The 12,423-nt window shown below is 56.3% G+C and overlaps 1 protein-coding gene across 4 annotated transcripts; it reads left to right on the top strand.

The window, feature by feature from the left end:
* The first annotated feature begins 392 nt into the window (after positions 1 to 392).
* On the top strand, positions 393 to 10,719 carry ALKBH6 (alkB homolog 6). Of its 4 annotated transcripts, none has more exons than XM_044988541.1 (7): positions 393 to 486; positions 2,071 to 2,183; positions 3,858 to 3,926; positions 4,897 to 4,957; positions 6,448 to 6,599; positions 7,377 to 7,493; positions 9,754 to 10,719. In XM_044988541.1, the coding sequence occupies exons 2-7, from the start codon at positions 2,130 to 2,132 to the stop codon at positions 10,024 to 10,026; spliced, it is 726 nt and encodes a 241-aa protein (XP_044844476.1). In that variant the 5' UTR covers positions 393 to 486; positions 2,071 to 2,129; the 3' UTR covers positions 10,027 to 10,719. The 4 variants fall into 4 exon arrangements, with proteins under 4 accessions (XP_044844476.1, XP_044844478.1, XP_044844479.1 ...); XM_044988543.1 differs by having other exon boundaries at positions 405 to 464; XM_044988544.1 differs by lacking the exon at positions 393 to 486 and adding an exon at positions 537 to 558.
* Positions 10,720 to 12,423: the final 1,704 nt, after the last annotated feature.

Here is a 12,423-nt window from a genome sequence, read left to right as displayed (position 1 = left end):
AAATAGGAAGGAGCATGTTGGGGGGAGAAATGAGGGGGGTCCAGTCCAGAGAGCACCCAGCTGGTGGGAGCGGTACCCCCCGTGCCATGCTGGGTAAGGGGTGTTACCCCGGAGCCACAAAGCACCGCGCACCCTGGCGCTGGAAGGGGTGACCCCGGGCGGGGTGGCAGCCCTAGGAGCGGGGGGGGGGGGCTGTGCTGCTGCGGTACCCGCGGGCAGCGGGAGGCCACAGGGATGGGCTGATGCGCCCGCCCACGTGGCTGCCCTTGGCCGGGGAGTCGGGGTGTGTGACGCCGTCGCCTAGAACCTTGAGGGGCCCAAGGCCCGCCTATTTCACGAGCCGATCGCCCCTTCCCCCGCCGCTGATTGGTTCAGCCGCGGCTTCTCATTGGGGGGCGGGGACATCGATCAAGAGGCAGACGGAAGAGGTTGTGCTCGTGCCTCAGCGGCGGAGCGCCTTTCCCGTGAGCCTTTGCGATTCGCCAGGTGGTCTCCTGGGTTCTCTGTCTGGCTTGTGGTGGGGGCTGGGAGCCAGGACTCCTGGGTTCTCTCTCCCTGGTGAGGGGGGCTGGGGGCCAGGACTCCTGGGTTCTCTCTCCCTGGTGAGGGGGGCTGGGGGCCAGGACTCCTGGGTTCTCTCTCCCTGGTGAGGGGGGCTGGGAGCCAGGACTCCTGGGTTCTCTCCCTGGCTTGGGAGCCAGGACTCCTGGGTTCTCTCTCCCTGTTGAGGGGGGCTGGGAGCCAGGACTCCTGGGTTCTCTCTCCCTGGTGAGGGGGGCTGGGAGCCAGGACTCCTGGGTTCTCTCTCCCTGGTGAGGGGGGCTGGGGGCCAGGACTCCTGGGTTCTCTCTCCCTGGTGAGGGGGGCTGGGAGCCAGGACTCCTGGGTTCTCTCCCTGGCTTGGGAGCCAGGACTCCTGGGTTCTCTCTCCCTGGTGAGGGGGGCTGGGAGCCAGGACTCCTGGGTTCTCTCTCCCTGGTGAGGGGGGCTGGGAGCCAGGACTCCTGGGTTCTCTCTCCCTGGTGAGGGGGGCTGGGAGCCAGGACTCCTGGGTTCTCTCTCCCTGGTGAGGGGGGCTGGGGGCCAGGACTCCTGGGTTCTCTCTCCCTGGTGAGGGGGGCTGGGGGCCAGGACTCCTGGGTTCTCTCTCCCTGGTGAGGGGGGCTGGGGGCCAGGACTCCTGGGTTCTCTCTCCCTGGTGAGGGGGGCTGGGGGCCAGGACTCCTGGGTTCTCTCTCCCTGGTGAGGGGGGCTGGGGGCCAGGACTCCTGGGTTCTCTCTCCCTGGTGAGGGGGGCTGGGGGCCAGGACTCCTGGGTTCTCTCTCCCTGGTGAGGGGGGCTGGGAGCCAGGACTCCTGGGTTCTCTGCCTGACTGGTTGGGGGTGGGGGGAGTTAGGACTCCTGGGTTCTGTTACTACCTCTGGTAGGGTGGGAAGAGGAGTGGGGTCAGAGATTAGTGTCCTGGGAGTCAGGACTCGGGTTCTGTTCTTGCCTCTGCCCATTTAACCCTAGGGCACGTTGCTTCTTCACTCCTTGCCTCAGTTTCCCTGTATGTAAAGTGAGGCTAACCCTGCCCATAAGCAGAGTGGGGATTGCAAGGGTTGGTCATGCACAATGCCTGTAGATCAGTGGTTCTCAACCTTTCCAGACTACTGTACCCCTTTCAGGAGTCAAGCCCAAGCCCCGCTACCTGGGGTTCAAGCCTGAGCTGTGCTGCCCGGGGCTGAAGCATGTAATGTAGCTTTACAGGCTCCCCCTAATGCCGGCCCTGCACTTGCAAAACTCCTAAACCCTGGCCTGTGACCCCTCGCGCGGGGGGGACTGTGCCAGGTTGAGAAACACCGATCCAGATGAGTTGACATACCCCCTGGAAGATCTCTGCATTCCCCCAGGAGTACGTGTACCCCTGGTTGAGAGCCACTGTTGTAGAGTGTCAGCCATTCCTGTTGGAGCTCTCCCTGCAGCTTGGAGACCCCTGATGGTCTTGCTTCTTTTTGCAGCGTGTGCTTGGCTAACTCTCAAGTAGGTAATGGTGCTTCCTCTGCTTCCTTTCCATGGATCTGCAACAGTTCCAGGTGGGGGACCCAGAAGACTGGACCTTCCAGCCATCGCAGGCCCCTTTTTTGAGATGGAGGAGCCATACGCCAAGATCCTGGCGCTGGAGACATTTCATGTAGAGCAGGTAACCAGGCGCTAAATGTAGCTGGGAAATGGCAGGAGGGGGAACTGGGGGTTTTACCTGTTTGTGTTGCACTGGTGCAAAACCCTAGCGTTCCTTCGAGAGAGTTGTGATAGTCTGGTTTTACCCACTTAGTTGTTGGAGCATTTGTAAGAACCATGGGGCCTTGAAAGGTGTGTTGGGGTGGGAGGGAATATTGAGCATTATAGCAGTGGAGATATGCCCACAGGTTTTGCATCTGTTGTTCTGGTATGGTCTGGTGCCGCTTTGAGTTGGGGGGGCGGGGGGACTTGCTTCTGATTTGGCAAGGTTTGGGTGAAAGCCAGAAGAGGGGATTTGGCCAAGGTTTCTTTCAGGTTGTCGAGTATGGGTTGGAATTGTTTAGTGTTACCCTGTAGGGCTTCTGTTGTGGGTTGGTAGGTGACAACTAAAGGGGTACAGTTGGAGGGGGCTTCGCTTGGGATTTTTGGGTGGCCCGTTCCAGGACATGATCTACTTCTCTGGTGGAGTGTCCTTGTTCGGTGCAGGTGTTTTTAAGTGTGTTAAGGTGTGTATTATGGACTTTCTCCTTGGAGCTTATTCTGTGGTGTCTGAGTGCCTCACTACGGAGAGAACAGATTTCTTGGTGTGTTTGGCGTGCTTACAGGATCGGTGAAGGCAGATGTGTTGATCCATGGGTTTCTTGTAGATAGTTGCCTGTAGGGTTCCATCGATGAGGCGGATCGTGGCATTCGGGAAGCTGATACTGGTGCAGGAGTGTTCTGCAGTTTGATGGTTGGGGGGTAGTGGTCGATGTTGTGATGGAAATCTGGGTGGGAGGTCAGGTCATCTGTCCAGAGGATGAAAATATGGATGTATCTCAGGTACATCACTGGTTCTGTGGTGCCTTTGTCCAGAAAATCTTCCTCACGGTGGCCCATGAAGACATTGACGTATTGGGGAGCCATCCTAGTACCCAGAGCTGTGCCCATGGTCTGGACAAAGGGGTGTTGAATGTAAAATGGCTATGGGTGAGGATGACATGGATGAGTTTGGCGATTGGGGTGGGTATCTCAGTGTTGTCCGTTGTCTTGTAGATATTTGAAGCAGGCGGCCATGCTGTCATTGTGAGGGATGTTAGTGCGGAGCGAGATCTCGGTTACTGTGTCTGGGCAGCACCTGGCCCCTGTCTCGGCTGGTGCTTCTAGATTCTGCTGTCATAGACGTAATAACATTAAGCATCTCCCTTGCCTTGCCCTGGAGGGAGGCCCGTTCGGTGGGTGGGAAGGGAGTTCCCGCTGCGAGGTGCATTCAGCCATTTTGTCCTCTGATGACGTGGCCCACACCTTTTGGGGTGGGTGACGGGACCGGAAGGGCAATTAGCATGGATCCTGCTGGTGGTTTTGTGTAAAGGGCACCTGTCCTGCTGAGACCCATCAAACTCGTTGCACGGAATTTTGCAGGGGTGGCATATGACCTAGTGGATAGAGCATTGTGCTGGGACTTGGGGAACCAGGCTTCTGTTCCTGGGTTGGCCACCGGCCTGTGGGGTGATCTTGGGCAAATCACGTCCCCTTTCTGTGCCTCAGTTTCCCAGTCTGTAAACTGAGCAAAATGATACTGACCCTCTTTGTAAAGTGCTTTGAGATCTACTGACGAATAGTCAGTGGTGGTGTTAGTAGTATGTTTTAATTGCAGGTTCCACCAACTGTCTATTATGTTCCAAACTTCATCTCGGAGTTGGAGGAGACCTATCTGCTGCACCAGGTATGTGAGATTTTCATTCGGGTTTATTATTCCCATGGCACGAGACACGAGTGCAGCGCTTGGTGGACGCTGCTCTTCCAGTGAAGAATTTCCTGGCTGACTCGGATAAAGGCAGGCGGTTTGGCTGTTAATATCACTTCTCTGCAACGAAGTTCTCGGGCCCAGACCCCGAGTGCACAGATGGATGCAGCTTTTGTGGATCCGGCATCCACATGACACCCCCCGTGTAGTAGAGATCTTAAGTTCATGATATGTGTTATGGTAGCACCTTGAGGTCCCAACCGAGATCAGAGCCCTATTGTGCTAGGCGCTGCACAGACCTGGACTGAGTGACAGCCCTTGCCCCAAAGACCTTGCAGCCTCAGTAAGCAGGACAGATTGTTATGCCTATTTTACAGATATAAACATGGAAGTGCTTTGCCCATGGGGTCTGTGGTGGAGACAGGAATTGAACCTGGATCTCTTGAGTCCTCACCAGGGTCTTAACCACAGGACCAGCCTTCCTCTAAATATTAAGAGTTCTTGGCCCCATCAGCCACTCCCTGTGCTTCAGGCCCATCCTTACTTTTCTGCTTCTGTCTCTCCCCCCGCCCGCCTGCCTGCCCCTTGGACAGGCTCATATAACGTGATGCCCTGGGTCGTTAGCCTGGGCCCTGGTTCAATTCCCTCCTCTGCCACAGACTGCCTGTGAGGTCTTGGGTGGGTCACTTAGCCTCAGAGCCTCAGTTTCCCCTCGTGCCTTTTGTCTGCCTTGTCTATTTAGATTATAAGCTCTGCCTGGCAGGGATGGTCTCTTTCTCTGTGCCTAGGCAGTGCCTGGCACAATGGGGCGTGGGGGGGGGTGCCTGGCATTCCTGGGTACTAGTGTAAATAATACTTTGTGCCTCCCATACCATTTCTCTGTAATGGGCTTCCCCTCTCAAGCAAAGCCTTCCAGCATCTCAGCCTGTCCCTGCGTTCGCCTCCTCAGGTTTATGCTGCCCCCAAACCCAAGTGGACCCAGCTGTCTGGAAGAAAGCTGCAGAACTGGGGTGAGTTCTCTCCCGCCCCATCGCTGGCGCTCAGGCTTGTGGCCCCCACTGCACCAGGGACCGGTTAGTGCACGGAACTGGGGAATTCGCTCCCGCTGATGGTCTAGTCCGGGCTCAGCGCAGGATCCGTATGTGTCAGCTTTGCCCTTTGGAAACCACGCCGAGCAGCCTGCCTCAGGGAGGGAAGGAATGTCATTTGGCTGGCTGCAGGATTGAGGAGACAAGATCTCCCCAAACCCGGCGGCGGACCCTGCCTCAGTTTCCCCACTCTCATGCGAGGCCCCAGGCTAGCTCCCTAGCAATGGAGCTCCCACTGGTGTTGGTTTTCAGTCCCTTTCCCCAAGGACATGTTTATGGTTCAAGGACAGCTCGACATCCGTCAAGTCAAGTAACCCAGGCCCCTCTTAAGGGCTAAGGCTTTTGCTCATCGCTTAGGTTTTTCCTGGTGTGGCTGGATCTGGATCTCCTGCAGAAGCCTCTCCTCATGTAAATGGGGCTCGATTAGTCGCAGGTGGGAGCTAAGCCCAGGTCCCTCCCTGGGACCGCATGACCCAGATTCCTCCACCAGTGTTCTCCAATTATGTCTCTGGCTTGCGTCCTGCCCTATCGACCCCGCTGTGTGTCCGGGGTTTAATCCGCTTCCAGGCGAAAGCACCTCTGGAGGGTGGTGGGAAACGATCCGCCGCCCCCCCGGGGGAAGCAGCAATGAGTGAAGGGCAGACAGTTGCATGGGAGTTGGCAGGGGGATGTAGCATCAAAGAGGAAATAGGGATTTTGGGGGTGGGGGGTGCAGATACACCCCCAAATGTGACTGGGCCGGGGAGCTGAGAGTCAGATCTGGGGTAAATGGACCCAGGGATGTTACTTAGCTTGTCAGCTCCTTGGGGCTGTACAGCGCCTGACACAATGGTGGCTTGGTCCATGACTGGGGCACCGGAGTGCTACCGTAATATACCTAATAAATATGCCAATTGCATTCAGTTCTGGGCACAGATTGGAAGGGAGTTCAGAGGAGAGCAGTAAAGATGATCCAGGGGCTGGCGCGCCGAAGTGACAACCGAGAGGGGAAAAGGGAGTGTTACCTAGAGGGCAGAGCACTAAGCAGGAACTCAAGACACCTGGGTTCTATTCCCGGCTCTGCCGCTGGCCAGCTGGATGACCTTGGGCAAGTCACTTGGCCGCTCTGTGCCTCAGTTTCCCCACGTGCAAGTTGTAAAGCGCTTTGAGATCTGCTGATCTCGGGAGCTAGGGGCTTGCTGGTTGCAGGCGTGAAGGAGGGAGAGGAATCGCTTACGGTGCTTAAGCCAAGCCTGGCTGAACGCCTGGAGTACGGCCTGTACGGGGTGATCCAGCCCAGTGGGGTGGGCGGGGGATGTCACGTATCACTTGCTTAGTGCTTTTCAACCATGGATCTCCCAGCGCTCTGGGTGAGATGGGACCAGCTGGATCTCTCTCATCGCCAGCTCCTCTCTGTATTCTCTGCCTCCCAGGAGGGCTGCCCCACCCCAAAGGGATGGTACCGGAGAAGCTGCCCGCCTGGCTGCAGGGCTATGCCAAGAAGATCTCCTCCCTCGGAGCGTTTGGAGGGAAGCTGGCGAACCACGTACTGGTGAACGAGTACCTCCCTGGGCAGGGGATCATGGTAACTACCCGCGGGCCAGCTGCTCCGTTACTCAACCTCAGGGTGGCTCCTGCCCTGTGCGGGCAAAGGAGGAGGGGCAGACGCAGAACCTGACCTGATCAGAGGCATGTCTTTGGGGGCAAATCCTGCAGCAGTGGCAAATCCTGCTGGCTGGAGACTTCAGGGGGACGGAGTCTAGATAGCCAAGACTAGGTTTTCCCAGGAGAGTGATGGTTAGCACGGGGGCAGCCTGGGAGTTGGGATTCCTGGGTTCTGTCCCTGGCTCTGGGAAAGGAGTTGGGCCTAGTGGTTAGCGCATGGGAAGGGAGTGGGAGTCAGGACTTCTGGGTTTTGTCCCCAGCTCTGGGAGAGGAGTGGGCTCTAGTGGCCAGACCGAGGGGCTGTGTGTCAGGACTCCTGGCTACCAATGTCGTCTCTTAATCCCAACGCCTTTCGATGGCCCCGACCTCGCTTTGAGAGAGCAGATTGCTTCCACAGCCGTGTTTCTATCTTGGGAGTGGAGCATGAGCACCAGTGACATGCGAGCCTAGGGCATGTACACTAGCCCACACGCCTGGCTTTGCCATGTGCGCTGGCTACGAAGGTTGGCGACGTCAGAGAGGCATCTTCTCAGCAGCAGGGCCTGCGTGTGACCGGTTGGTCCACGTGTCTTTGGTGTTGAGAGCCGTGTCTCTTCCTGCATTTCATGCTTGGTACTGCAGAGGAGAGCTGAGGGGGGTGTGTGTGTGTGTGCGTGCGATCCTTCCCTTTTTAGTCTGACATGCCAGCTCCCTCTAGCCTCATGAAGACGGACCTCTGTACTTCCCCACCGTCACCACCATCAGCCTGGGATCACACACGCTGCTGGACTTCTACCATCCCGTCAGCAGGGGGCAGCACGCGGACAGCGAGCAGGTGAGCACAGAAGGAATTGCAAACAGAGCCCGGTGAATAACTGATTTGGTTTCTTTTCCCTCCTTTGGTTTGGTGACAGTTCTGAACAATCGAAAACAAATGCGGCGTGGGTCAAACCGAATCCGGAATTTGTAGGTGAATCGTAAAAGTTTGTCTGGAGTTTGTTCCAGAGCAGGAATTTGTACCTGGCTGTCCTACATGCTGTAACCACTGAGCTGGGCATTATGGGGGTGCTAGTGGTGGCGGCGGCAGCAGCTCCCCCCCCCACAGTTTTATGAATGGCCAAAACTACTCGCAACAAATTTGCCAATAGTTTCTGATCGACTAAAATCTCATCTTTTGTTGAATAAACGATTTGTCTGACAACGTTCCCCCAGTTCCGCTAACAAGTCACGTCTAGATGTGCCTGGAGCGGTTTCAACCGGCCCCTGAGATCCGCGTGCCTGAAAGGGAGCTGAGAAAATGCCAAGAGTTCTCTGTACTTTGAGTGTCGTCGCTTTCCCGCTTTCTGATTTGTCATTTGTTAGGCCCCGATCCCGTCGAGGCGTAAGCACATGCCTAACACCCGGGGAACAGAGAGGAGGGATGGCCAAGTGGTTAGGGAGCTAGCCTGGGCTTTGGGAGACCCAGGTTTGAGTCCCTGCTCTGCTAGAGTCATCCTGTGTGACCTTGGGCAAGTCACTTAGCCTCTCTGGGCCTCAGTTCTGTAAGGTGGCAATATTATTTGTATTATGGTAGCGCCTAGGCGCCTCAGTCATGGACCAGGAGCCCCCATTGTGCCGGGAGCTGTACATTTTTATTACTATTAGGTGTTTTATGGTAGCGCCTAGGAGCTCCAGTGCTGGACCAGGAACTCCCCATTGTGCTGGGAGCTGTTCACATCTGGAACAGAAAGGCAGCCCCTGCCCCAGTAGAAGCCCCCTGCTTCCTGTAGAGGGTTGTGAGGGTAAATCCATTTCCGACTGTGAGGCGCTCAGCTGGTGCCCATCATTGTGGTATCGAAGGACCTGAGCTGGACAGACACTGTCTGTTCACTCTGTGTATTCAGCGTGGCGGGCAGTGGAGCCTGATCAGCGGATTGGGATCACCAGTTCCTGCTCATTTTAATCGGAGGGCCAGATCTCTCGGGCAGCTTTAAAAGTCTCTGCCTGAGGCGCTACGGGGAAACCAATGACCACAGTTGTGTTCCCTGCGGTGAGATATGCATGAAGCTAAGCCGGGGCAGGGCTGGTCTGTGCACGGATCTTGTGGTGCTTTAACTCATCTGGCTTAGAAACTGCTACAGCAGGACACACACACACACACACCTCCCTTCTCCTCCTCTCTCTCTCTCTCATACAGTTTATGGATGATGCACTTCTAGGTGTGCACACATGCACCCCCTGCCCACCTTAGGGGAGATCACAGAATCAGAGGACTGGAAGGGACCTTGAGAGGTCGTCTAGTCGCGTCCCTTGCACTCCTGGCAGGACTAAGTGTTATCTAGTCCATCCCTGACAGGTGTTCGTCTAACCTGGTCTTAAAAATCCCCAATGATGGAGATTCTACAACCTCCTTAGGCAATTTATTCCAGTGTTTTAACCACCAAGATAGGAAGTTTTTCCTAAAGTCCAACCTAAACACCCCCCCCTCCCCTTGCTGCAATTTAAGCCCATTGCTTCTTGTCCTATCATCAGAGGTTAAGAACAACAATCTTTTTCCCTCCTCCTTGCAACAACCTTTTATGTACTTGAAAATGGTTATTACGTCCCCTCTCTGTCTTCTCCTCTTCAGACTAAACAAACTCAGTTTTTTTCCATCTTCCTTCGTAGGTCATGTTTTCTAGACCTTTCATCACTTTTGTTGCTCTTCTCTGGACTTTCTCCAGTTGTCCACGTGGACGTGGGTTCTATCCCCCGCTCTGGGAGGGGAGTGATGTGTAGTAGTTAGAACACGTGGGGGAGGCCTGAGAATCAGGACTTCAGTTCCTAGCTCTGAGAGCGGAATGGGGGTCTAGTGGTTAGAGCTGGGGGGCAGGGGCAGCTGAGAATCAGGACTCCTGGGTTCTGTTCCCCAGTCCTGCTGCTGACTCACTGTGTGGTCTTAGGCAAAGCCCTGTCTGTGCCTCCATTTCTCCATCTGGAAGACGGGGGTGGTGCTCTCAACATCCAAGGGAGGTTGTGTGGCTTAAACTACTAATGTCCTTCGGGTGCTTTGAGATCCTGCAGCTGCAGAAAGGGCCAGGGTTTTGTTCTGAATGTGCTCCGCTGTCCTTTCCCAGGTCCCTGCGCTCCAGACAGAGGAGCAGCGCCACTTCCTGTCCCTGCTGCTGGAGCCGCGCAGCCTCCTGGCCCTGCGGGAGGACATGTACGTCCGTTACCTGCACGGGATCCGACCCGCCACCTCCGACACCGTCACGGAGAAAGTGGCCAACGTGGCGGCCTGCAGCGTGGCGCTCGGGGACGAGCTGCGCCGGGGAACCCGGGTGTCGCTCACCATCCGCCACGTCCCCAAGGTGCTGAAAACGGCCATTTTCCTGGGCAAGGGGAAGTGAAGGGAGGAGTTTGCTTCCCTCTCTCCCACCCAGGCTCTTGCCTGACAACGGTGCTGTGAAATGCACAGTTAACGAGGGGGTCGGGAGGCCCGGACATGGACACCCCATCCTGTGGTGCGCTGGGAGAACGGGAAGAGCTGAGCCCGAGAGCGTCTCACCTGCACGGGAGGAGAAGAGCAGCCTCTGGGGTCATCTGTACGAAAGTGCAGAGACTTGGACAGGATGCAGCGTGGTCTAGCGGTTAGAGCGAGAGGCCAGGGTGTCAGGACTCCTGGGTTCTATTCCTGGCTCTGGGAGGGGAGTGCGGGGCCTAGTGGTTAGAGCAGCAAGGCTGGGAGCCAGCACTCCTGGGTTCTGTTCCCAGTTCTGGGAGGGGAGTGAGGGTCTGGTGGTTAGAGCAGGGGGGCTGGGAGCCAGAACTCCTGGCTTCCTACTCCCCGCTCTTGCTCCTGCCTCACTGTGTGACCTTAAAGGACTCTCCCTCCACCTCCCAGTGCCTTAGTTTCCCTGGCTGTGACGTGGCAGGGGTTGCTATCCGTTGGCAAAGCACCCTGAGCACTGCAGAAGCACGCGGCGGGCTCGCCTGCTCCTACCTGTGTTCAAACACATTCATTGAAACTCGGTGAACTCTAATAAAGGCAGGGGCGGGTCATTCCACCTCGCTGGTGGCTCCTTGCTGCTGCTTGAGGAATCGGTTACGTTTCTGCTTCTGAACTCCCTTGTGCCGCTGTGCCCGTTTCCTCGGGCTGGGATCTCGGCTCAGCCGGCCGCCGCCCCTGCCTCCCGTACACACCTGCACGCTCTGCCCGTGCCGTAGCCGTTGGGTGCGTGGTGGGTGAAACCGTGCGTGTGATGTGGGGGAAGGATTGGGCATTAACTGCTGCAGCTAAGGGCTTCTTAATCCACCTCCCATCTGTGATGTGCTTTCTAAGCTGGAGCACCAGAATTCTAGGGGTGCCGTACCTGTCTAAAACTGTTTGCAACATGAAGGTCAGCTGTGGAGGGGGTGGGGGGTGCTGAAGATGCTGTGCCTAGGGGCATGGAAGGTGTATCATGCTATAGAAGCACGATAACTTGATTAGCCTTTCCTGCCCTGATGGGGACTCCCTGTCTTGTCTGACATCTCCCAGGAAGTCAGGTGTCACCCTGAACCTTGTACATCTACAACGGTCTCGGCTCCTTTCGGTCGTCTCCTCCTCTGGGATGAAATGGGGCAGAGGGGAAGGTCTATGGGTCTCTCAGGGGCCGGATTCTAGCTTGGAGATTCACAAGTGTGAATGAAGGGGAAATTGCTCAGTTCTCATAGTCTGTGGCCAGAAGGGACTGTCTGTTTTGCTTTGTGTTTTATGCAGCACCTAGCACATTGGGGGCCTTGTCCATGGCTGGGGCTCCTTGCCACTACTGTAATACACCTAATACACCTGGCACAAGTGGGTCCTGGTGCGTGAGTGGGGCTATCTAGGCTGTTTAGCCCAGGCCAGAGAGTCCCACCCAGCCGTTCCTACATCCAGCCCCTATCTGGTGGTCGCGCTAGAGGGGATTAAATGCCATCCAGTCTTGATTTGAAGTCTCGAGTGATGGAGATTACCCCCCCCCCCAACCCCCTGTTCCTGGGTCAGTAGTTCCTACGGTTAATTCCCTCTCTGTTTAAAAATGTGCATCTTGTTTCCTGCCTGAATTCGTCCAGATCTACGTCAGCCTTTGTCTGCTGCTTTACAGAGCCCTCCCCTCGCAGAAATCTGCCGCCTGTGTAGGTACTTATAGACCAGGATCAAGAGGCCTCTTGACATTCCTTTGGATAATTACACTTGAGCTGCTCTGTGCAGCATAAATGGCCCTTTAAGTGGGGGAAGCAGTCTTCTCCCACCCCCACCCCTGCAGGGGTCTTCCCCAGCCTAGGTGGAACTAGCATTAGGGCCCAGCATTCTGGCTGAGGGGGTGGCTCGGGGGCATGGCTGAAGCACACTGCGCTAGGCCCATTTCTCTGCTCTCCAGGGAGTATGGGAGTTAGAGCAGCCTCGGGGTTGCTCTGACTTGCTGGGAGCTGGGCAAGGCCCAGAATGTGGGGAGAGCAAAGGGGGCTTCAAGCCACCTCTTCCCTCCCTCCCTCCCCCCATCCCTGCCCCTAGTGCAGGAACAGGAGAGATGTGAATCCTGCCTGAAGCATGCTGAATTCTGCATGCTCCCCACAGTTGTCTGCGCTGCATAGGGCGCGGGTGCGGCTCTTCCCCGTCAGCCTGACTCTTTCCTTGCTTCCATGTTTCATTAGTCCAGGGAGCAACCTCTTTTTGCAGGCAGGCAGGCTCTCCCCCAGTCCCTGAAATGACAGAGGTTGTTTTCCTAATGCAGCAGCCAGATCCTCCCCATCTGTGGAAAAAGCCCATAGGAGACTGCAGA

The sequence above is a fragment of the Mauremys mutica genome, chromosome 15 (assembly GCF_020497125.1).
Source record: "Mauremys mutica isolate MM-2020 ecotype Southern chromosome 15, ASM2049712v1, whole genome shotgun sequence".
Classification (NCBI taxonomy): Eukaryota; Metazoa; Chordata; order Testudines; family Geoemydidae; genus Mauremys; species Mauremys mutica.
Note: the sequence above shows the minus strand (reverse complement) of the source record. Positions and strands in the feature narration are given on the sequence as shown.